This window comes from Primulina tabacum, chromosome 14 (assembly GCF_025594145.1).
Source record: "Primulina tabacum isolate GXHZ01 chromosome 14, ASM2559414v2, whole genome shotgun sequence".
Taxonomy (NCBI): domain Eukaryota; kingdom Viridiplantae; phylum Streptophyta; class Magnoliopsida; order Lamiales; family Gesneriaceae; genus Primulina; species Primulina tabacum.
Genome location: NC_134563.1, coordinates 2541622 through 2566426, shown reverse-complemented (window position 1 = coordinate 2566426; position 24805 = coordinate 2541622). Strand labels below are relative to the sequence as shown.

Here is a 24805-nt window from a genome sequence, read left to right as displayed (position 1 = left end):
CACATACATTATACATATTGTTACAAATGGTATGTGAATTATAGAATGAACTAAGATATATGATGTATAGGTGTCGTCAGGAAAAAATTACTGATTGAATTAAGGTATTTGATGTATACACTGAATACTGAAAAAGCGTGTGAAAGTCATATACAGTGAGCTATCACCGCCATCTACTTTCAAAATGTTCGGCAAATATTACAAATGTTCCGCATCAAACATTAAAACTACGAGTAAGTCTTTTGTGAGACAGTCTCACGAATCTTTATCTGTGAGACGGGTCAATCCTACCGATATTCAAAATAAAAAGTAATATTCTTAGCATAAAAAGTAATACTTTTTCATGAATGACTCAAATAAAAGATTCGACTCACAAAATTAGTTCGTGAGACCGTCTCACAAGAATTTTAACATAAAACTAATACAAATAGCTTACAAACAGCATCAATTTTTTTGTTTGTTTTCAAACTCTGGGTGGTGCGCTAAATTTCTAATTCCATCGACTTTACATTTTCAGTGTGACTGAGATTGTTTGATCATCATCCATTAAAAACATAATTCAGTTGTGGACAACTTCAAACTTTTGTAAACAAAAAGAGTGTGTGTGTGTGTGTTTTAATTTGTTTTTTTTTATGCAGTCATTATTTTGAATTAACTTTGATAACACTTGAATGGAATGATACGATTTGGAGGCATAAATTTAATTTAAAAAATATTTGAAAAATAAATTCAAAACGCACACATCTTACAAATTCAATCAACACATAAGTATCAGTTACCATTATATATAAATAAAATCAACAGATTTTTAAAATATTTAATATCAGTATTCTGTCAAAACTAATCTCACCAATACAAATGCAACTTTTTTATTTCTTTCTCAAAATTTTTTAATTAAATATCAAAACTTACATAAAAACTCTTGTGAGACGGTCTCACGGATCAATTTCGTGGGTCGAATATCTTATTTGGGTCATCCGTGAAAACATATTATTTTTTATGCTAAAAGTATTACTTTTTATTGTAAATATCGATAAGATTAACACGTCTAACAGATCAAAACCGTCTTACAAAAACATAATATAATTTTGATCATGATACGTTTACACTTAGGGTTACATATTAAGTTACAAAGTGTATTTGAAATGATAAAATTATTCTAAATATATTTTTGATTTTTTTTCCAAATAATTTAAACATTTCAAATATATTTCGTGAGTCCGTTTTTATCATATAACATTTATCATATAATTTTGCAGTTTGCACGTAATGATTACCCAATAAACCCTTCAATTTCTCTATATAATCGGTTCAACTCCCAAATCCTTCTCATGCACCTTCCTCTCTCTCTCACTCTGCATAGGAAGTGAACTGGCGTCGAATCAAGAAACTCCGGAGGATTCTAGAAACAAAGCGGTGGTCGCGGCCCTCTATGCCGCCTTGAAGACCTGGGACACGGAGGCAATCCAGAAGATCCTCGCCCCCGACCTCGAGTGGTGGTTCCATGGCCCGCCGTCATACCAGTTCTTGATGCGCCTCCTCACCGGGGAACATGACTCGCAGTTCCGGTTCTCGCCGCACCGCCTCTCCGCCTTCGGCCCCACCGTCCTGGCAGAAGGGTTCGACCAGTCCCGCTCCATTGCGTGGGTTCACGCTTGGACCGTGGCCGATGGGATAATCACCCAAGTGAGGGAGTACTTCAACACCTCGCTCACAGTCACCCGGTTCGGGAACACGAATGCACCGACCGGCGCCCTGCCGCTGAGTTGCACGTCCTTATGGGAGAGCAATCTTCCTGACTGGGTCGGGAAAGCCGTCCCAGGGCTTGTGCTTGCCATATGATCAAAATCCTTTTGCTCGTTTCCTTGGGGTATGTGTTAGTAGTCCGTGTATGGAGAATCAAAGTAAGTGAAACACTCGTGTTTGTTGGTGATGAAGATGCATTTCTTCTGTGTGACGTTTTTGTTTTCAATAATGCAAATGGACGGAAGTCGATTATTTGTAGTTCATCTGATATAAAAACTTTGAATTTGGAACAAATTATTGAAAAAACATGAATACTTCATTTGCTTTTTTTTCCTTCATAATAGTGACTTTTAATTTTCATATTAGTGATACTGGAATTTAATATTAACTGAATAAAATAAAATATTAAAAATTTTATAATGAATTTTTATACTTAAATATCGGGATAATAATTTTTTTTCCAATCTGAAATTATTATGCACTTCGTCGGTATATATGCATGGGCAAATATTAGCCATCTATCCTATCATGGGGCAATACCCACACGGTAGGATGAAATAAACCCACTTGGCCTTACATAGAACTACTACTTGATTCGAGATAATTAAAAAGTATTAAAAATTAAATACGCCATTTTATACTTTGCTTCAACTAAACATGCTTAAACTTATAATCATGACCATCTCGATACTTGGACATTGTTCGTCTTGCTTAGAATCTTGTTTTCAAAAGTATATATGAGGAAAAATATTTGGAAATGTAGTTTTAGTTTGGTTTCTTCACGGTTTATTATAATTAAAGTTGTCAAAATGATCTAGATTTATCAGACTGGCTCATCCCATTTTATAAAACAAGTGGTTTGAGTTGGTAATTTTCCAACTAACCCGACAAAATGACGGGACAAACCTTAATTATGGGTTGCGGGTTGGTCCATCCCTCTACTCAAAATAGATGAGTTTAGTTGATAATTTTTGAACTACTAAAAACTCAGGTTGAGCGACATATTGTGCGCCGACCTTCCTCACTAACTCTGAAACACTACAACAATAAATGAATATTGTGATACTTTTTGCAGACACTTTTAATTAAATGTTGTTACAAATACTTAATAATGACACTTGTAAAAAATTAATAATGTGTAAAATAAAAAAACATACTAGATTAGTTATCATGACATTTTTAATTGATGTCATCTTTTATATGGAGGGGAACAATTACTTTTTCCACATCGTAAAAAATCATTAAAAAACTTACAAATTTCACTATAAATAAGTGTGAGAATATTTGGGTTAGATAAATATTGGAGGAGGGAAAATAATTGTCTCCCTCCATATAAAAAATGACATCAATTAAAAATGTCTGGATAACTAATCTAATATATTTTTTTATTCTCACATTTATTTTATCTAATTTTCCCTCCTCCTATATTTATCCAACCCAAATATTCTCACATTTGTTATTGTCACTATAAATAACATACACGACACTTTTAGTTGTCATTATAAATGATTTTAACTGACATATAAATTTGTCATTATTACTATAATAACAAGGCATCTATAAATGTATTTAAACATGAGTTTTCCTGACATTTAAAATTGTCATTATATGAATAATTAGTAACACGTATGAAGTTGTCATTAACATCTTATAATGACATTAAAAAATGTCAGTAAGTTTAAGACGACATTGGAATAGATGACATTTGTTGGAGGTGTCACTAAAACTTAAATGTCACTAAATATTGAATATGATGACATTTATGAATGTCACCATAAGCATTTATTCTTGTAGTGAAAGGGCTGTTGATCATAGACATTTAGGAAATAAATATATAATGTGTATCAGACGTTAGTGTTGTCAACATCAGCGCACAACATACAACGGAAATTATTTATATAAAACACACATAAACTTTTAATAAATAAACACCGAATTTAAATTATGCACAAGTATAAAAATTTGTGCAATGCCTCATGACAAAAATTTCACTAGAAAATTATGTAAATCGTTTACACCAAAATAATACTAGTGAGTATAACAAACCTAAATTCCTTGACACTCCAAAGAATTAAGATGCATCAAAAACTCAAAGTAAATATTAGATGCATAAATAAAAAACGTATTGCTTAAAACCAAACGAAACCACTCTCCGATCAACACTCTGCGTCAGTGTTATTTTTGAGTGTCTTCAACACCAATCAACAACACGATATATGTGAATCAATCACACAAATTATTCAACATGAAAATCTTCAACTCTGAAATATGGATGTGTTCCACGACCAGCTCCAGCAGCCCTCCTCTATTTTTTCTTCTTCGACCATCTTACTTTATTCTCTCAATATTCCATACATATGCAACAATATCTTGACCACATTATCTTCCCATAAAAATCAATCCTACAAATATGAAAAACATAGTTTACTATGCATAAAACTCTTTCAAACAAAGATACAATATCTTAGAGATAAATATCATATTAAGATCAACTCTTAGAATATCTAGGGATAAGTAAACCAATATATTATCATTTAGAATTAAATTAAGTATTAGAAAGTCAAAATTTTAAATTGATAATATCAAGTACAATAATAAAAAAATAAAATATTTTTTTCAAACCCGTTTTGACATCTCTATCATGATTCCCCTAATGTTTCTAAAGACGTGAAAAATGAAAGTAAAAACATAAAATCATTTACAAATGAGATAAATGTGTTTGATTTTTTGTTAACGCATTCGACAAATTTGTTTATTTTTTGAAAAATTGAATAATATATTAGCCTATCAATATTTTTAAAAAAAGTTTTGTATCGTTTAAACTTTTCAAGTTGCTGTAGTACAATTAGTCCGATAATGAGATGATACAAAGAAAATAATTTTTATTTTATTATTATTATTTTGAGTTCATACGTTAAATACGAGCAAGACTGGAAGAGGCTGAAAAATGCGTGTAGATAAACAAACAAACGAGTGGGTCTCATGTGAGATCGTCTCACGGATCTTAATCTATGAGACGTGTCAACCCTATCTATATTCAAAATAAAAAGTAATATTCTTAGCATAAAAAGTAATACTTTTTCATGGATGATCCAAATAAGAGATCCGTCTCACAAATACGACCCGTGAGACCGTCTCACCCAAGTTTTTTGCCACAAATAAATTGGATGGATCATTCAAATTTTAGTAGTTGAATTGAATTTGAGCATTTCTTGTTCAATTTCGGCTTTTACTTCCTAATTTTTTAAAATATAAATAAAAATAAAAATGTTCTTACGCTCAATTTGTACTTTTTGATTATTTTTAATTTTATGGGAAAATCAATTCCAGCTGCACACAGAATCGAACACTTTGCAAAAGTCATCGCCTCCAACATCACCAGCCTCCGCCGCCCAACCCAATCGGCATTCAACTCCAAAATTCCCCGACCCATATCCTCCTCATACTCAGGGCCGAAGTCTCGACACAGGCTGAAGCTTAACAATCGAGGCATGGAGGCGGCGGAAAACTCGGAACGGCAGCGGCGGGTACCGCTGGTGGAGGTGGTGAACGACTGCGTCAACCGGTGGTTTCAGGATACGCTTAAAGAGGCCAAAGCTGGTGACACTGCCATGCAGGTGCTCGTTGGCCAGATGTATTATAGCGGATATGGTGTAGCCAGAGATGCCCAGAAGGTTTATTTTGTTCTTTCTGTTCTTTATCATGTTTTTTGTGCTGTTCTAAGAGTTTCTGCTGTGTTTGTGGTTGTTAGTTGCTCAAAGTCCTAATCTTTGTGGTATTTTTTTGGATAATTTGTGGGGAAAATGTGTAGATCAAATTGATGAATGATAAGTGTGTGTAGTTTTTGTTTAGTGGATTCGAGGATTGGAGATTTTGGTGGAGTTCAGTTCAGGAAGTGAAATATGCAGTATTTTTCTTTATGCTTATGCTGTGTCCTAAAATTGTGCACACAGAACCCATTTATAGTAGTGGAAAAGAGCAAGAAGGTATGTCAATAAAACATAAGAAGAATCCAATTCCCTTTATTTTGACAGGGAAAGGTCACTTGTAATGATAGCTTAGCAGAATGGAAATCAATTCTCATATATTTATTGTACGACATTTTGAGAAACTGAAAACTGATCCTTTGGCCACAAAACAAAAACAAGCGGTTCGGATGCAAGATTCCTGTAACGAAGTTCTTGAAATTCTGTCGTATATAATGGAATCATCAAAGACCATGACTTTTCGAGCTGGAGAACTAATTTGACATTGTAGGATTATTAGACATGCTTTTAGCTTGTGTTTTATCATTGTTTGTATTGTAGGGAAGAGCTTGGATTGGCAGGGCCGCAAAGAGTCGGTCTTCGGTGTGGAAAGTTGGCGATAAGCATCCAGGTTCTGGATTTACATTTTCTTTATTTATCCAAATGTTCATGGTTCCATCTGTTTGTTGCGCCCTTCTTTATTTTCTTGATTCCATATTTTTGTATTTGCTTTAGGTTACAATGCCAGTGATTCAGATTCTGATGATGCAAAGGAAGATGCCAAATAGGTCTGGATGCAGTTTATATTGATAACAGAAACTTTGACAAAGTGAGCTGAGTTATCTTCTCGTGTTCTGCTTATTTAAACACGTTCATTGAAAAACTTTTGCTCGATATTTTCTTAAACTGTATGCGATTTTTGTTTCAGAATATTTCCCACTGTATGGTTATGAATCCTAGCATTCTGGTTTAATTTATACGGGATAACAGATTTATCTAGAGTAATAAAAGCATCAGCTATATTCTTACAGCGTCCCATATAAAAGGAAGTATTTAAGATTAGATAAGTTCTTATTTTGATCTATGAATTTTATGATCATTGATGCACCAGAAGTAGGGTTATATAATTATATTTCCAGAATGTGATATTCAATTGTGTTGCTACTTGCACAGGTGATAAGAAATCTAAAAAGGACTGTGATAGACTGATAGTTTAATGTGGTGTAAAGTTGGTCGGCTATCCCAATATAGGAAAGCTTGTATTTAGAAACAAACTGGAAATCACTAATTAATTTGTTTTGGCCTCCAACTTGTGCTCATTGTGAACTGGATGTAACTGAACTTACCATAAATTTAAAGTCGACGTTTATCAAAGCAGCTTGTATAGGTTCTTGAATTACAAATTTTTTTGTAATGCTCGATGTTGTCTCTTTGTTATCGACCTTCGTTACTTGTATGAAGTACAACTAAGATGCTCGCGACCTATTCTATTTCGGTCAGTATAATAGATGGTGTGGCACTAAGATTTATGGAAGACAAGTAATGATCTTATCATTGTGTTTTTTGTCAGGTTTGGTTTAGATATGTATTAAATAAAATCCCGATTTTGTAATTAGATAGGCCATGATTGCACTACATTATGTGGACTGTGTCCTTGATTGTGCCATATTTTGTTATCTCCACAAACACGTAATTCGGGTTAAGGTGCGACAAAGATGTTCAATATCAACTAGCAAGCTGGCTATCGCTCATCCCTGGTCTTTTTAAGCTCTCATGTATCATGAGATAAATGGCTTATTCTTTCGGTATTTCTTTTTTCTTTCTCTGTTTTCTCTCCTTGGGTTCCTTTTATTTGAGGTTTATAGGTCATCCGACCACGACATTTCCACATTGTCTAGAGACCTAGCCACCCATTTGTACCACATCCACGTGTCACAAGAGTAATTCCGTTTTTACACTTGAAAAATTGCACATCATTTCTTACTTTAGAATAACTAAGGTTTTCTTCTCTCTGCAGTGTATTCATGCGCTGCCTCGATCCTGGCTACCAGGATTCTGCAACAGCCTATGCTTTGCTAGGCATATGGTTTTCACGTAGCAATATTTTTTTCTTGAGTAAATAACATTCTTCCTGATTTTTCGTTAAATCGAAAACGGTGTTGTGTGTACTGGTAATGTTACACCAGTCTTTTTGTATTGTTATTTCTTTGGTCTGAATCGTCTGATGATGTGTGCTTTGATCATATACCAAAGTATTCCAAAACTACGTATGAAAATCTTGATATCTTGACAACGTTCCTGTATTTTGGTTCAACCATTAATGCTTTGTGAAGTAGTCGTACCATTACTTGCTTTAGTCTTGTGGAGGATGATTTACTTCGTCTGTGTATTCTTTTAGTTAGTTTTACATTTTTTCATATAGTCCTACCATTCTGTTCTCTCCGTCACTGCGATCATCCTCCTCCTTCCTTGGTGTCATTTCTCCCTCTTTCGGACAGAAATCGTTGAACTGAGATATTGTCACTTTGGATCGTATGGAGGAAGGTCGTTGAAACATGATTGTAATGTTGAGATATTGTGATCTATTTAAAAAACAAAAAAGTTATTTCTTGATTCTTATTTCTCTTCGTTCTCTTTTTTTCTTGTTTTGAAACATGATGATAAATCAAAGTTCGTACCAATGAATAATTAGTTTTCGAAGTTGATGTGAATAATATTTCTTAAAAAAAGAAACTATATGAATAAAAAGTTTAATTTATATTTTTTATTTGTTAAATAATAATATGTGTTTATTTTCTCATACTTTATTATTTGTATTTAGACATAATAAGATGAATTTTTATCTTCAGATTTAAATAATTGATTAATCTGTTCTTTCGTGATGGTTTATAATTTATTCATTGAAATTTTTATTATTCTGAGTCATAATTATCCAACACTTTTGAAGTAAAACTTAAACTATCATTATTTGATTTAGAGTGATACATAATCTAAAATTTAAGGCAACATAGATCGGTTTTGATGGTGTAGTGACCGTCATTTGTCTTGTGAAAGAATAATAATATGGAAATAACAAATTTTTCGATGGAATATACACAAAAGTTGGGACATAAAATAAATGAGAGTTGTGTAAGAGTAATATTAGACTAAATTTTTTTGATGATCGTAAATTGTTTGTATGTGTTCAAAGGAGAAAGTTGAAAATTTATTTAAGTATGAGTTTATTTCATTTACAGAAAAAATATATCTATAAACATAAAGATAATCTTAGATAACCAAGCAAAAAATGTCACAAGTTTCATTTCAAATTAGACAAGTTACTAAGAACAATGATGTATTGTCAATGGTGGTGAAAGATGTGGAGAAACCAAGTGAGACTTCGAAAAAAAACAAGAGCAAATAAAATGAAGTAGGACCCAGAGTACGCTCAAATAAACAAAATAAGAAGCCATAAGAAAAAAACAAGGCAAGTATCATAAAGATTAATCAACATAAAATCCGATGATAAAAAAAATATAAAATTGGATATGATGATGAGATCGCTGAATTTATTCTAACAAAAAAACATGCAAAAATAAAAAAAATGAAAAAGATATTGAATGATTCAAAAATCAAACAAGGAAAATATTGAAGAAATTAAACCATGATTGTTTGAAATGATAATAAATTCTGAAATAATTCATATCAAATTATATGATAAATAAATTTTACACAAAACTTCTGTGAAATCGTCTCACGGGTTAATTTTATGAGATTTCATCTCCGACCGACCCGGTCTGACTCAACCCATGAAAAAATCATTTTATGTAGACCGTCTCACAAGAAGCTTATTTCTAAATTTTATTTTATTTTATCACGATTAATAAATTTAAATTTTCAAAAAAAAATAATAATCAGATTGAAAATTGTGTTCGCAAAATGTCACATGCGGGATTACTAGTTGTTCATTAAGATTGGATTTTGAAACAAAATTAGTATTTGGAAGAGGAGTAGATCTCTTGTGAGACGATCTCACGAATTTTTATCTGTGAGACGGTTCAATCCTACCGATATTCGCAATAAAAAGTAATATTTTTATCATAAAAAGTATTACTTTTTCATGGATGACCCAATTAAGAGATCTGTCTCACAAAATATGACCAGTGAGACCGTTTCACATGAGTTTTTGTCTGGTTTACAAAATTTCATTTGAACTACTTGAAATCTTTTCCAAATTGGAATATAAAAGGAATTTGTAGATGGGATTAATAAATGAATTTTTTTTTAAAACATTTAACAACATACAAAACAGAAATAGATTTTCAGAATCTCGGAATTTCTAAGCCCGTATCAAATCCAAATCAAATTTTATTTCATTTCCAAACACAATATTTTCAACATCTCTCTCCTCTCCATTTGATTTTTGGCAAAAACTTGTAAAAGAAGTCTCACGAGTCGTATTTTGTGAGATCGATAAAGATTACTTTTTATTTGGATCATCTATGAAAAAATATTACTTTTTATGCCAAGAGTATTACTTTTTATTGTGAATATCGACAGGGTTGACCCGTCTCACAAATAAAGGTTCGTGAGATCGTCTCACAAGAGATTTACTCTTGATTTTTCTATCAAGTGGACAACCATACATTGGCAACCACCACATGGAACATGTTCAAAATTTGATACCCAAAACAATGATGTAGGAACCTTTTGACTTATCAAAGCCAACAAAAGATGACCACTATAATATCTACCAGTCTTCCTCTCCAATTCCAATCACACACACCCACCAAACCATGTCACCCCCTTCACAAAATACTCTGAAAATAGGCATTGTTGGGTTTGGACCCTTCGCACAATTCTTGGCAAAGACCATGATCAAACAAGGCCATAGCATCACTGCTACTTCAAGATCGGACTACTCAAATCTCTGCACTCAAATGGGCATCTCGTTTTTCAGGTATTTCATACATATATGCATACATACATACATACACAAACGCGAGCGCAGAAGATATGCTAATGGATATGTCAATGTATGAACAGGAATATGAACGAGTTTCTTGAATCAGACAATGATGTTATACTGTTCTGCACATCAATACTATCCCTATCACAAGTCATCAGCATAATCCCATTCAATTTCTTGAAAAAACCAGCACTCTTTGCGGATGTGCTCTCAGTGAAAGAGCATCCGAGGGACCTCATGCTACAAGTATGTACCTTTTTCGAGATTTTGGACTCGTGTTTTATGATTATGGATTGCTTTAGTGTGTTATATGTATGGATGGAAACTAACTCTTTTCCGGGAAGGTATTGCCTCATGAGTTGGATGTGTTGTGCACGCATCCGATGTTTGGTCCTGACAGTGGGAAACATGGATGGAATGGCCTTTCTTTCATGTATGATAAAATTCGAATCAGGAACGAAGACATATGCTCCAGTTTCCTGCAGATTTTTGCAAGTGAGGTATAACACTATGAAAAAGCAGAGCTCAGATAATTTCCAGAAGATGCACGTTTCGATTTTTTGCACAGATAATTCAGTAGCATGCGAATGTACACAGGGTTGCAAGATGATGGAAATGACTTGTGAAGAACATGATAAATCAGCTGCAAGAACTCAATTTGTCACTCACTTTATTGGCAGGTATGCATTCTAATTTACTCCAGGTTAAAACAACTGAAAATATTGATTAAACAAGAAAGTAAATTCTCTATTGACAGACTTTTGGGACAGATGGATATTGAACGAACGCCCATCGACACACTGGGATTTCAGAAGCTAGTTGAAGTGGTATTTTTAATGATCTGCGATTCATTTTTCAATCTGCATACCATGAACTAACATTGAAAACATCGCTGTTAACTTCATGCTCAATGTGGTTCAAGGTAGTGTTGCGAAATGCCAAATCAAAGAACAAAAGATTGCAGTAAAACAAACAATGCAAATGCCATTGTGAATACGAAAGTTTATAATTCCATCCCTTCTTTATATTGCAACCAACTCTATGCCACACCAAGATATGAATATTTCCTCAATTTGTGGCAGCAATAACCGATAATTGGCACCAACGCTAAATATCTATTTGGGTATCTACATGCAGAAGGAGAGTACAATGAGAGACAGTCTTGATCTCTTCGATGGCCTGTTTATCCACAATAGATTCGCCAAAGAAGAGGTATGAGTCAATATCTTCTTGAAGCACATTTATTCATATGAAGTCACAATTGTGATTTGCACAAATAATGAAACAGCTGAGGAAGTTAGAACTTGCATTTGAGACAACCAAGCAGCAGCTGCGTAAGGGGAAGGATGAGAAGCAGGAACCGAGCATTCAAACCTTGCAGCTGACAGAACAAGAAATGAACCTCTGATTAATGATCATCACAGATGATTATAAAAATTGGATGCACGGGTCCTGCGAGAAATTCCCACCTTTTTGTCCTAAACACGTGTTGCAAATGACAGCTCCATGGATCAGAGAACATATATTTGTATTATACTGTAAATCGTAATCAATCTGTTTAGAACTCCGTAACTATGAATATTTCATAAGATTCAAAATCGTTTGTCAAATGACAAAACCTGTGTATTTTAGGAACTAAAAAGAGAATGCATCCATTCTTTCTTCTTTGGTTACATTCCTATTGTCATTACTAAAGTGAACGCCGAGACACAAAGAATCAAAGGGTAGATTCTTCACAAACATGGCATTTTACTGCATCAGTCAGTCTTCACCAGAGAAAATACAGAGGTAACAAAACATCATGACTTGCCTACAGCATCCAAGTTCCAACAGTATCTTCTACTATACAACGTAATTTTTCAGTTTCACGTATTGCAAGTCATTAAAGAGACTATGAGAGCATAAGAAACTCTTGGATAGATAGAAAAAGAAGGTATCTATTGACTTCTCGTGAACAAAATCTTCACTTTGTATCCATCCAAAAATATACCTTTGACATATTGTTGTGTGGTTTTTCATTCCCAATCAATCGGGCCTTCTGTTCTCATTAAGCCTTGCCAAAATTTGAGAGAAAATAAAAGAATCATACAGAACAGCAATAGCAGTCTACTGATTGTTGGTATTGTCGACATTGGAATCTTCTACGATTTTGCATTCTATAGTAGCGGAATCTGAAGAATCTGGTTTCTCAAATGAAACATTTTCATTTTTACGAGCCTGCAGTCCCATGTACCTTGCCAAATCAATCCATTGCTGCAGCAATTGAGAGAGATAGATGTCAGGTGACACGTAAAATTTGCATAATACGCACAAAAAAAAAAACCATTCATTAGAAATCATGCTTGATAAGGCAACAGAGCCAGGTAAATCCCTTGGACTGTCGCTTCAATACATTTTACATGTTTAGCCTTTATAAAGATTTATCTCATCTTAATATCTTAGGCGATCAGATGAATGAGGGTGGATTACAAATAGACAGATGCCAGAGACAAAATAAGAATCAGCTCCTCAAAGTTTGTCAAGAAAGACATGCAACATTAGAAAAAAGTTGATTTAAATTCATATTTAAAGAAGTGTCTTTGACCTGGGTTCCCCAATAAGAGTTGACTGTTCGAGCCACAAAAGATATCACATTTACAAGTAATGCCTGGTCAGAGAACTGCTCTGAAATTCGATGCTCTATTATTCCCGCAATTACCTGTATAAATAAAGAAATTAATTTTAATACATATTTAGGTCTAATGTTAAAGAGAAAGGGAAGTTTTGAACTGCACAGTTAAACATAAAACATCACTCAACAAGTTCCATTGACTCAATCTATTCGTTTTTTCCACAATCAATTAGTTCAGCATCAATCCTGACATGTTGCAAAAGAATTATTGCGAAGAGACAACAGCCTCTTCCAATCAGCTATTAAAAACGGTGATGCAATCATTGAGTCGTTTCTGCTAATGACTTCTTTAGCTATATAAATTGAAAGCTGAGAAAGTAACAAAGAGCTAGCTGAACATCCTTAGAAATGATAGATGATGACGTTGACAAAACCTAACTGCATAGTGTGCACCTGAATTTGGGTAGTGTGGGAGATAAACACGTGGGACCAAATGCAATGGCCTTATGAACTGAGTACCTCAACAAAATATGGAAGGCAGCGATACAATTTGACCAATTATATTACAGGAAAGTAAATCATCCACTTGCTTGTTTCTGAGAAGGGAAAAATGTTCATTTTGGGCAGAAAAAGAATTCTGACCTGGTAACGTAGATTTGCTGACGTTCCAAGGAAGGATCCATAAACAAGTGCTGTTTTAAGTATGGGTGATCGCTTGGTCAGTTGCTTGCTAACAGGTCTTGGATTAAGAACCTTTCGAACAGCATAAAGTATATTTGAGGAAGCCACAGCACCAATGCTAGAAATGAATCCAACACCAGCCAATTTAAAACCACCAAAGAGTACTGATGCAATTCTGTGATTCAAATTCCATTCTTTCCCTACTACATTTTTTTGAAATGCATTATCAGGAATAGACCCCAGAAGACCTTTTATAGCTTCCACGCTGTCAGGTTGTTTAATGTCACCAGCAACCGGAAGGAATGACAACGTGGGTGCTGGAAGCCACACAGTAAAAAAATCTACAACTGTTCCTCTTAACGTATCTGTAATGACATAATCAAGTTCTTCAACGAATTTCTCTTTCCGCTTTTCGTATTGTGCTAGGAGGGTAGTTGTTATTGATATAGCTTCTTCTATAGCTAACCTATGAAGAAATTTTGGATCTGCCAATAATCTCTCCCTGAAACCCTGCATCAACAAACCATTGTCAACCTCAGCTACTCTCTTGGTAATTCATCATTTATTCATGCATCTGAATTGTAGAACTTTAGAGAATGAAAAGATCTAAAAAATAACCAAAAGTCAATGTACCTGGAAACGATGAGTCAATTCTGAGATGACAGGATATTGTTCCAGATCAAAAAAATTCTGTAGCACTTCCGGTGATACAAGTCCAAGATCCAGTCCATTTTGAAGGTCCTGATTTGCATTACAAATGTTGCTGAATAAAATAGATCGAGACATATAACAGTAGTACAATAAATCAACAAATCTTGCAAGATTGTAGCATGATGTGGTAACCAAACTTTTAAGTCTTTTGTTACAAACAAGCATCTTACTACTAAAATAATTGTATGCCTATATTGGGCCCATTATGACACTTCAAATCAGCGGTGATGGAAGTTACCTGAGTCAGTTTCTGCCTGTTATTACTAAAATTATGCAAAAGTATATCCCCAAATAACATGTGGATTCCACGTATAATAGCAGAGAAAAATATAGTTATAAAGAGACAATGGGAAGTTCCCTTTGGGACAACAAACAAACAGTTTTATTTATGTCAAAATGTTTCAAACAAAAGAGAGTCGCACAAGATTGGGGAAAGCGGGTAGGAAAGAAAACAGAGAAGAAAGACGAGCAAATATCAAAGGTATTGTTACATCTATTCTGTTCTTTGTTTGTGTAATACTAAATTTGGAAGAAAAAAAATTGAATGAGCAGTAATTACTCATGTTTGCAAGAGATGACATAAAGTAGATAACATATTCCCATTGATTTACAACTTTCTATCGATTAGCCCGGGAAGACAAGTTGCAACAAATGTATGCAATAAACCTATACAACTTTCTATCGATTAGCCTGGGAAGACAAGTTGCAACGAATATATGCAATAAACCTATATCCAACTATCTTTGGACACATATCAAGGCTCCTTCTCAGCAGTAATATCAACGCTGAGGTTTATGTGGCTACCTAGCATGCTTCTTATTAAGCAAGATGCAAAATGAAACTTCATTGACTAGTCATCAATACAACTTTAAGGTTCAAAGATATATGGGGAGAAAACAGAAAAAAGAAAACCCAAGAACATTTGAGGAAGAAGGCGAAAGCCTACCTCAAACAGGACAGTCCTAGATTATGATTAACACATCCAAAAGGTTCCAAACATGCCAAATAATGCCACCCTTTACTAAATGAATCTTTATGAAGAATTAACCTGAGGCAAGGCTTCTCTACTCCTGCCAGCTGCACTCATCACCCTAGCAATTTCAGCACGATCGAAGCAATTTCTATTGCAAGGTCTGGCAGCAGAATACCACAAGAAATCTGCAACAGGGAGATCACCTTCCCTCCGCATGAGTTGTCGTTCAGGGTCTAGCAATATAACAATTTGATTGTTCTTCTTCATTTTCTTGGAAATCCTTGCTGGTAGCCCAGTTCCCCTTGTTCCATACATGACATGGCTGGTACCTGTCACTACTACAAGCATGCCACTAGATCCATCGTCATATACAGCTTGTAAGATGATCTGGGACATTGTGAAATCCTCGACAGCTCTGGCTTGTATCGAAAGAAATGACCTTGGCCCATAAGGAGCAGATTGATTGGGAAAATTTATATCAGTAGATGACCTTCGAGACATAGAAGGGAATCCTGAGATAAAGCCTGAACCAGCTGCAGGAGCGTACTTTCTACGATCAGCTTTAGAAAGGCCCTTTACACCTTCAGCTTGAACTGTTCGTACAATCTATCCAATCAAAAACATCAGAACAATATCATGCCCAATCTGATTTCTCTTCATTAACAACAAATGATGCTTAATAAGTTGATCGATTTAAATGATGGCACATACAGAATATCAACAATGGTAAGATGCGTAAACACTGCCCAGTAACTGACAGCAATTTTTAATAGAATGATAAACTAGGGTATGGGCATATCATACCAAGAGAACTAACCCAGCAAATTTTTTTGAGCATAGATTATTCATCAATCTATTGAATTAACTTGGCTCGGGACATGACTATGTCGTTTAAGTCCAGTTATATAAAGTCAATGCTGATAAATTGATAAGCTTTTCAAATGCAATGATGTTTTCTGTGAAAAGTAAACCTATATGTTCAAAAACTCTCACCTGAAGAGATGAAAAATTTAGTTATTAATTGTTTTGCCTTCATTAATCAGTTAACATCCAACGCCAATCATGTCATCTTCGTTCATTTTATATGATACTAGCATGAAATACGTGTGATGCACGTTGACACTAATTATATATGATATGAATTATATAGAAAGTTAAAAATTCAATCTCAAAAACTTATATTATTAGCAAATGATAATAAACACAACATATAGAAAACAATATGGATCGAAAAAAAACTCAAAAAAATGTTTATCCATCCACACACTAAATATTAGGGAGAGTGAAAAAAAAAACAATTTAGATGAAGATGAAATGATGCAGAATATATAGATAATACATCATATGTCAATTCAAATTTATAGTTTGACCACAATCATCTACTATCATCGCAACATCTCATTAAATACATATCTTATAAATAAATAACAAGTACAACAAGGAAAAAATGGATGACACGACACTTTGAAAATAGAAAGAAAACGACAACCAAACAAATAAATAAATGAATTGTTATCTCTTTTTTTTACACTTGCTCATATGCAATTCTTTGAGAGAAATTTGATGTTAAATGCAATTTCAAGAAAATATCAAAATTTTCAATCTCAAGCCCTTAATAATTTACAAATACTTCAAACAACAATTGCAATAAAGTTGAACCTTTGTGACTTTCAAAGAAACCAAAGAGAGAAATAATGATTATAAAATGCAATAATTTTTTTTTAAAAATGAAATATGACATAATTAAATAGTATAATGAAAGAAAGAGAATGGAAGAAAGTCAAAAGCACGTAAACATAACCATAAAATATGGTTAATTAGTATTAATTATTAATTAATTGACTAAATGTGAAATTACCATATATGTTACTTGATGATGAAAATAAGTAAACATGTGAAGGGTAATCATGTACATTCACAGTCGAAAAACTTTTCCATTATCTACACTCTTATTATGCAATTCTTTGAGATAAATTTGATGCCAAAACTATGATACCAAATGTAATTTAAAAAAAATATCAAAATTTTCAATTATAAGCCCTTAAAAATTTACAAATACTCCAAAAAACAATTGCAATAAGGTGGAGCCTTTGTGAGTTTCAAAGAAATTAAAAAGAGAAAAAATGGTTATAGAATGATATATTTTTTTTAAAAAAAATGAAATAGAATGAAAAATGACATAATTAAAAATTATAATGAAAGGAAGACAAGGGAATAAAGTCAAAAGCACATAACCATAAAATGTGGTTAATTAGTATTAATTAATTGACTAAATGTGAAATCATCACATATGTTAGTTGATACAGCATATGTTACTTGATAATGAACAAAATAAACATGTGAAAGGGTAATTATGTCCGTTCACAATGAAAAATTTTTCAATTATCCACACTTTAATTATGCAATTCTTTGAGAGAAACTTGATCCCAAAGCTATGATACCAATGCAATTTCAAAAAAATATCAAAATTTTCAATCATAAGCTCTTAATAATTTACAAATACTAAAAACAACAATTGTAATAAGGTGGAACCTTTGTGTGTTTCAAAAAAATTAAAGAGAGAAAAATTGGTTATAGAATGAAATAAATTTTTTTTTTAAAATAAAATAGAATGAAATATGACATAATTAAATATTATAATGAAAGAAAGACAAGGGAAGAAAGTCAAAGCACATAACCATAACCATAAAATGTGGTTAATTAGTATTAATTAATTGACTAAATGTGAAATTACTAAATATATTACTTGATAATGAAAATAAGTAAACATATGAAGGGTAATCATGTCCGTTCACAATTGGAAAACTTTTCCATTATCCACACTGATATATATATATATATATATATATTATAATAAAGAAAGACAAGGGAAGAAAGTCAAAAGCACATAACCATAACCATAAAATGTAGTTAATTAGTATTAATTAATTGACTAAATGTGAAATTATTACATATGTTACTTGATAATGAAAATAAGTAAACATGTGAAGGGTAATTATGTACGTTCACAATTGAAAAACTTTTCCATTATCCACACTTATATATATATATATATATATATATATATATATATATTATAATAAAAGAAAGACAAGGGAAGAAAGTCAAAAGCACATAACCATAACCATAAAATGTAGTTAATTAGTATTAATTAATTGACTAAATGTGAAATTACCACGTATGTTACTTGATAATGAAAATAAGTAAACATATGAAGGGTAATTATGTACGTTCACAATTGAAAAACTTTTCCATTATCCACACTTATATATATATATATATATATAAGAAAGACAAGGGAAGAAAGTCAAAAGCACATAACCATAACCATAAAATGTAGTTAATTAGTATTAATTAATTGACTAAATGTGAAATTACCACGTATGTTACTTGAAAATGAAAATAAGTAAACATATGAAGGGTAATTATGTACGTTCACAATTGAAAAACTTTTCCATTATCCACACTTATATATATATATATATATATATATAAGAAAGACAAGAGAAGAAAGTCAAAAGCACATAACCATAGCCATAAAATGTAGTTATATATATAAGAAAGACAAGGGAAGAAAGTCAAAAGCACATAACCATAGCCATAAAATGTAGTTAATTAGTATTAATTAATTGACTAAATATGAAATTACCACGTATTTTACTTGATAATGAAAATAAGTAAACATGTGAAGGGTAATTATGTACGTTTACAATTGAAAAACTTTTCCATTATCCACACTTTTATAGGTCTATATATATATATATATAATGAAAGAAAGACAAGGGAAGAAAGTCAAAAGCACATAACTATAACCATAAAATTTGGTTAATTAATATTAATTAATTAACTAAATGTTAAATTACCACATATCTTACTTTGATAATGAAAATAAGTAAACATGTGAATGGTAATTATGTTCGTTCACAATAGAAAAACTTTTCCATTATCCACACTTTTATAGGTATATAGATATAGATATATAGATTAAAGAAGAAAATCATCACATGGTCTTTATTCATACAAAAAGCCTTAGTACCTCGCGTGGCACACCACAAGCAATCAGCCGAACCCCATTATCACGGCAGTAAGTTAATAGAAGCTCGTACTCCTGCCAAAGCTGAGACGGCCAATCTGTCACGAAAGACTTCAGGGTCTCTTCATCTATCCTGGGCGAGATATGAAACTTCAAGACAAAGCATAATAATAATTGGAAAGAGAAGTGTTACAGAACTAAGTGTGGAGAGTAAGTTCTTGGCACCACTTTTGCAAAGCCTCCTTCTTTTTCGAACATTGGCTAAATTGAGAACTCTTCTTAGCATACCTTCTCGGTTTTAGTTGTTGTATACTAAGTACCATAAGTTTATTGTAAACAAGAAGGGTAATTTACCAAAAGAAAAAAAATTCAAAGGAAGTCATGAATCTGGAACAAAAAAATGACAAATATACAGCTAACCGACCCTTCGTTTTAAATTCACCGTCTGATTTTATGATACCAAAACATTTAAAAAAAACAAACTTAACAAAATGGAAACAATCAAAGTCAAATCTTTAACCCACTTTGATAATTCATGCTTTCAGAATTACCATAAAACTTTGCAATTGAGATTGAAAATTTTCAAGTGGCAGTCAAAATCCAATTACAAACATATTGAATATATTCATTTCACCATATACCAATCACTCAAGTAAAACAAGTTGGCCGTAAAAATCAAACTTTGAACTATAAATCAGTTTATAAATGTATAGAAAGTAAAACCTCTTGTCCACAAATTGATCAAGCTGTTCCTGTAAGTTCAAAGGGAAAGCTTCCAAAGCCAGAGACAAGCGCCGCCCAGCTTCCACACATCTCCGCCTCAGACCCTTTACAATCACAAGCTCCAATTCCTTATCGTCGGGGATCGGGACCTGCTCCGCCTCCCCTAAATACACAATCCGGGCATCCATCATCTTCTCCAACACCTTGCTCTTTTCCTTCCCCATCGCCAAAGGCTCCCCAATCACCGTCGCGTCGTAAATCCTCAAACTCGCCACCTCCGCCTCAGCCTCAGCCTCAGCCGCCGCCGCTGCCGCCTCAGCCTCAGACTGAGAACTCACCAACGTCTCATTCAGAACCGGCGGAGCCGGCGCCTCACCCTCCACTGGCAACTTATCATCTGCCCGGGCCACCGCCGAGCGGAGCACATAGGCTCCAGCAGCTAGAAAGGGAGTACTAAGCACATCACGACGTTTCAATCTAAGTTTCTCGCCAGGGTACTCCCCTCGGCAATGCACCGGAATGCTCACGCCCCGGCGGCGCGTGGTAGCATAATTCCTGGTCCCGAAACAACTATTCGGAACTACAGAACAGCCCGGAGGATTCACATTTAAACCTCGGGCTTCCATTCTCTCCCAGAACTTCTTCAACACACCGAATTCGCCATTTTCACAGCTGCAGAATGCAGTACAAAGTAGTCTAGTACAGCAGGAGTACTTTGTACAGAGTTGAATTATTTGTAGCCTCAAAATAAATTTTCCGATACTGTCGGGTCTTAGTGATAATTTATGACGTGGTGGATATACATTTGGAAAAAGTTGTGTGGTAGTTCACGACTTTGACTTAACGGCTGGAATTTATAAATCGTCATCAACACTTTAGCGTTTTTAAGCCAGTGGTGTTATTTGTTTTTATTCAACGTATAGATGTGGATAACTCTTACTTAAATGAGTAGGCTCTTGTGAGATGAGATAAGTCGATTTTGATTTATGATTATTATGAAAAATAATAATTTTGACATAAATGATAATAATTTTTATGAGTTGGATCGAGTCGAAGACTGTAAGACGATCTCACAAAATTGATTCGTGAGACGATCTCATAAGTGTATTTGAATACTACAATTTTGGGTTTTATAACATGTATGCATCTAATAACATTGTATCTGTAAATATATCATATCGGGAAGGAATAATTCGACTCCTTTGGCGACAATTTAACAAAGCATTTTTGGTTTCCATGTTACAGCCTAGCTATTGCCACAAATAATAAAAATATTATAATAATTTTAAAAAGAAAGGAATTGATGGAAAACTTTGCTTCCTAAAATAAAAAAACTTGATTTTATATTAGCATTCTCATCTTTCTCAAATTTTAAATATGTTATATTTCAGACAAAATATTATCTTATAGAGGTGGGTCTCTTGTGAGACCGTCTCATGGATCTTAATCTATGAGACGGGTCAATCCTACCAATATTCACAATAAAAAACAATAATCTTAGGGTGTGTTTGATTGATTTGATTAAATAAGGATAGATGAATAATCACATATTTATCTAATGTTTGGTTAAAATTTTAAGATATATTAATAATCATTTTGACCCGATTTAAGACCTAATTTTATGATTAATTATTTGATTATTAATCTAACAAATTAAGTGGGATAAGTTATCAACACACCACAAATTACATTTTTATCATCTTATCTCTTATGAAAATAAATATTTATTAAATTCTAATTTATTGTGTTTAATGATTACCGTAATATTTTCAAATATATTTCTAATAAATATATTTAAATTAATTTTAATAAACATAAATTATAATTATAAATATTTAATTATCTATTTAATTATTTTAAGAATATTTATAATTATTTAAAAAAACAATAATATTATAATATCACTAAACTTTATTTAACATTCAAATTAATATTCAAAATATTACTATTATTTTAATTATTAATTATAAATACTTAATTATCTATCAAATTATTTTAAGAGTATTTATAATTATTTTAAGAAAAAACAATAATATTGTAATTATTACTAAAACTTTATTTAACATTAACATTCAAAATATTATTGCTATTTTAATTATTAAAGTAAATGCCTATTTACAAATTTATTTCTAATAAATATATTTAAATTAGTTTTAATAAATATAAAGTATAATTATAAATATTTAATTATCTATCCAATTATTTTAAGAATATATTTAATTAGTATTTGGGGCATTTTGGTCATTACAATAAAATTTACAAAATTAATTCATCATTTTAAAATCATACCAAACACCATGTTATTTATCTCACCATACTATTAATCCATATATCTCATTTTTTAATCACTCTAATTATTAATCATTTACTTATCCTATCACACGTACCAAACGAAGCCTTAGCATAAAAAGTAATATTTTTTTATCGATGACCCAAATAAAGATCCGTCTCACAAAATATGACCCGTGAGACCGTCTCACACAAGTTTTTGTCTATCTTATAAATCATATCGTGTTATCCAGTATCATTTATCTGATTATATGAATTCAAACCGGGCAGTCTTATCCTCAGAACTCTAGTTGGATTGTCTATTCCTCCAGCTAGCCATTCTATGGTCAAGCTGGATATCCTTGCGTAAAGAGCATGCTTCTTCCAAGACTCAAATTCGATTGCTTAAAGAGTTCAAGCTGCAGTTTGGATTCTAGCTGGCTTGTTTTCGCATCAAGTCAATTTGTATACCAGTCAGACAATTCAAAATATCTTTTGACCAATCAATGTACAATAGTCGATGTCTCCAGTTATTCAAGAATGTCTTCTAAAAAGAAAAATATGCGCGCAATATTTTCTGTCTCATAAATCAACTTTTCAGAAGTTGTTAATTGTCATATTTAGATAAATGACAAAGTGCATTTTATTACGGCATACTATGAAGAGAAATAGACAAAAGATAACTTGCTTTTATGTCAGATATCACTACAAATAATTGTTGATAAAGATCAGATTGTTAAACGAAGTTCAAGTACATGAAGGTATATAGACTACAAAAAAACATTTATAATCTATTTTAATTAAGATCTCGAGCATTCATATTCTTTCAAATATCAAGTTGTTCACTCTAGCACACATTTACTTCTATATTTGATCACCGAGGATCAATTTGTGTTGCTCAAACTATCTATTGAACCAGATAACAGACAATTATTATTTGTGTTTATTTTGTAGATACATTAAGAGTTTTGGTATAGACATTTGGATAAGTCTTAAATAAAGTGAGTTGTTACAAATTGTTGTAAAGTCAAAACTCTTTTAGTGAATTTCTTCCTTAAGTGGAAGCAAGAAAGACACACAAGGATTTAGAATTCGAACTTCCATATATCTCGTATCATTCACATCCATCTGCTTAATTTATGTCTGGTATCTTGTTAAAAGATTGTTTAAGTGAGTATATATTGATTCACTAGTCCAACCGAACTCTACCGCACTTGAACACTCTTTTTCAGGGGTCAAGTTATATTTAAATGGTCGAGAACATGTACTAATAGCCAACAATTGTTATTGTCAACGCAAGTTTTGATTTTTTTAAAGATTTTATACAAATCCTTTTCTAAATGTTTTTACGATCATAACAAAATATTTTTCAATTAATTTTAAGAGCACACAAAATTGTTGGCATGTACGAAATTTTGATTTACTAATATTTTTAAATTTTTGGATGAAATACAAAATATAAAAGGATTTTTGTCATTTTATATCAAATTTTTACTAAATATCTACAATTTTTAGAACATAAAAATATTAATTTTAACTATACTCATTAACATATACACGCATTAAATTTTAAAATTAACCCATATATGTTTTTTTCTATATTCTGAAAATATTTATATACAGGTTATCTATAAATTTAATAGACAATATTTTATTTTAAACTAATAATATAGTAATATTTACATTTCGTATAAAATATGGTTAAAAATAAAATTATAAGCCACAATAAAAATAAGATGATATGAAATAGAATATTAATATTAAAAACATAAAAGTATTAATTGACAACTTGATTAAAAAATTCGAAATAAAGCACAAACTAAGATGTAAATAAAATTAACGACAAGTGTAATGAAAAATGTTTTTAATATTTATTTTGTGTATTTTCTAAATTTAAGGATTTTGACATACTTAACTATAAACTTTTATAAAATTAACCATAACCTTTTGTAATTAAACTTTTCGATAACTTATTTTAGGAATTTGAGATTACTATTGAATTTACCAAAAAAAAAAACAATTAATTGAAGGACAACATTGTCAATTTATGTTATATAAAAATGAATGATAATTTGTATTTAACAAAATCAGAGTACTATTTATGGTAAATGTAGGGTAAAAATTAAACCTGAAAATGTAATTATATGAAGTAAATTATAAACGAGAAGCCTCTAAAAATCGGATTTGTATTCTCTGCTGTAGTTGAAAATACAGCACTTGATGTCATGCACTTTTTACATGAGATGATTAGTTGATCATCTGATGGACCTCACAGAGTGTTAGATAAATTTAAAAAATTGTCAGACGAACGAGATGATCAGTTGATGATCTCGTGTAAAAAGAGCACATGACCGAGTGTGCTGTG

The 24805-nt window shown here is 32.2% G+C and overlaps 4 protein-coding genes across 10 annotated transcripts; 3 read left to right on the top strand and 1 right to left on the bottom strand.

Annotated features, from left to right (window-relative positions):
- Positions 1-1284: 1284 nt before the first annotated feature.
- Positions 1285-2004, top strand: LOC142525016 (wound-induced protein 1-like; the record flags this gene model as incomplete). Its single annotated transcript, XM_075629184.1, has 1 exon — positions 1285-2004. A coding segment is annotated over one exon (558 nt), but the record flags the coding sequence as incomplete, so codon positions are not given.
- Positions 2005-5039: 3035 nt separating this feature from the next.
- Positions 5040-7813, top strand: LOC142525187 (uncharacterized). 2 transcript variants are annotated; one of them, XM_075629369.1, is made up of 4 exons: positions 5040-5420; positions 6054-6123; positions 6228-6321; positions 6421-6518. In XM_075629369.1, the coding sequence occupies exons 1-3, from the start codon at positions 5058-5060 to the stop codon at positions 6278-6280; spliced, it is 486 nt and encodes a 161-aa protein (XP_075485484.1). In that variant the 5' UTR covers positions 5040-5057; the 3' UTR covers positions 6281-6321; positions 6421-6518. The 2 variants fall into 2 exon arrangements, with proteins under 2 accessions (XP_075485484.1, XP_075485483.1); XM_075629368.1 differs by lacking the exon at positions 6421-6518 and adding an exon at positions 7510-7813 and having other exon boundaries at positions 5042-5420.
- A 2370-nt stretch (positions 7814-10183) lies between these two features.
- LOC142523639 (arogenate dehydrogenase 1, chloroplastic-like) lies at positions 10184-12113 on the top strand. Of its 2 annotated transcripts, XM_075627348.1 has the most exons (7): positions 10189-10431; positions 10518-10686; positions 10785-10940; positions 11038-11120; positions 11198-11267; positions 11578-11652; positions 11729-12113. In XM_075627348.1, exons 1-7 carry the CDS (start codon positions 10268-10270, stop codon positions 11846-11848), a joined length of 837 nt encoding a protein of 278 aa, XP_075483463.1. In that variant the 5' UTR covers positions 10189-10267; the 3' UTR covers positions 11849-12113. The 2 variants fall into 2 exon arrangements, with proteins under 2 accessions (XP_075483464.1, XP_075483463.1); XM_075627349.1 differs by having other exon boundaries at positions 10184-10431; positions 11363-12113.
- LOC142523637 (protein RETICULATA-RELATED 6, chloroplastic-like) lies at positions 11405-20942 on the bottom strand. Of its 5 annotated transcripts, none has more exons than XR_012814793.1 (8): positions 20173-20942; positions 19453-19582; positions 15492-16022; positions 14366-14473; positions 13694-14242; positions 13025-13138; positions 12213-12693; positions 11405-11918 (listed from the first exon to the last, which is right to left on the bottom strand). XR_012814793.1 is itself a non-coding variant. In XM_075627345.1 (7 exons), exons 1-7 carry the CDS (start codon positions 20796-20798, stop codon positions 12547-12549), a joined length of 2205 nt encoding a protein of 734 aa, XP_075483460.1. In that variant the 5' UTR covers positions 20799-20942; the 3' UTR covers positions 11405-12546. The 5 variants fall into 5 exon arrangements, 1 of the variants encoding a protein (XP_075483460.1); XR_012814794.1 differs by having other exon boundaries at positions 11405-12279; positions 12310-12693; XR_012814796.1 differs by having other exon boundaries at positions 11405-11976; positions 12431-12693.
- Between the last annotated feature and the right edge of the window lie 3863 nt (positions 20943-24805).

Coding starts and splice junctions, on each gene's coding strand:
- LOC142525187 (XM_075629368.1), top strand. CDS start 5,058: ATGGGAAAATCAATTCCAGCTGCACACAGAATCGAACACTTTGCAAAA. Junction 5,421..6,053: donor TAGCCAGAGATGCCCAGAAG/GTTTATTTTGTT, acceptor TTTGTATTGTAG/GGAAGAGCTTGGATTGGCAG. Junction 6,124..6,227: donor AGTTGGCGATAAGCATCCAG/GTTCTGGATTTA, acceptor TATTTGCTTTAG/GTTACAATGCCAGTGATTCA.
- LOC142523639 (XM_075627348.1), top strand. CDS start 10,268: ATGTCACCCCCTTCACAAAATACTCTGAAAATAGGCATTGTTGGGTTT. Junction 10,432..10,517: donor ATGGGCATCTCGTTTTTCAG/GTATTTCATACA, acceptor ATGTATGAACAG/GAATATGAACGAGTTTCTTG. Junction 11,268..11,577: donor TTCAGAAGCTAGTTGAAGTG/GTATTTTTAATG, acceptor ATCTACATGCAG/AAGGAGAGTACAATGAGAGA.
- LOC142523637 (XM_075627345.1), bottom strand. CDS start 20,798: ATGGAAGCCCGAGGTTTAAATGTGAATCCTCCGGGCTGTTCTGTAGTT. Junction 19,583..20,172: donor GATCAATTTGTGGACAAGAG/GTTTTACTTTCT, acceptor TATCTCGCCCAG/GATAGATGAAGAGACCCTGA. Junction 16,023..19,452: donor CTTGTGGTGTGCCACGCGAG/GTACTAAGGCTT, acceptor TTGATTGGATAG/ATTGTACGAACAGTTCAAGC.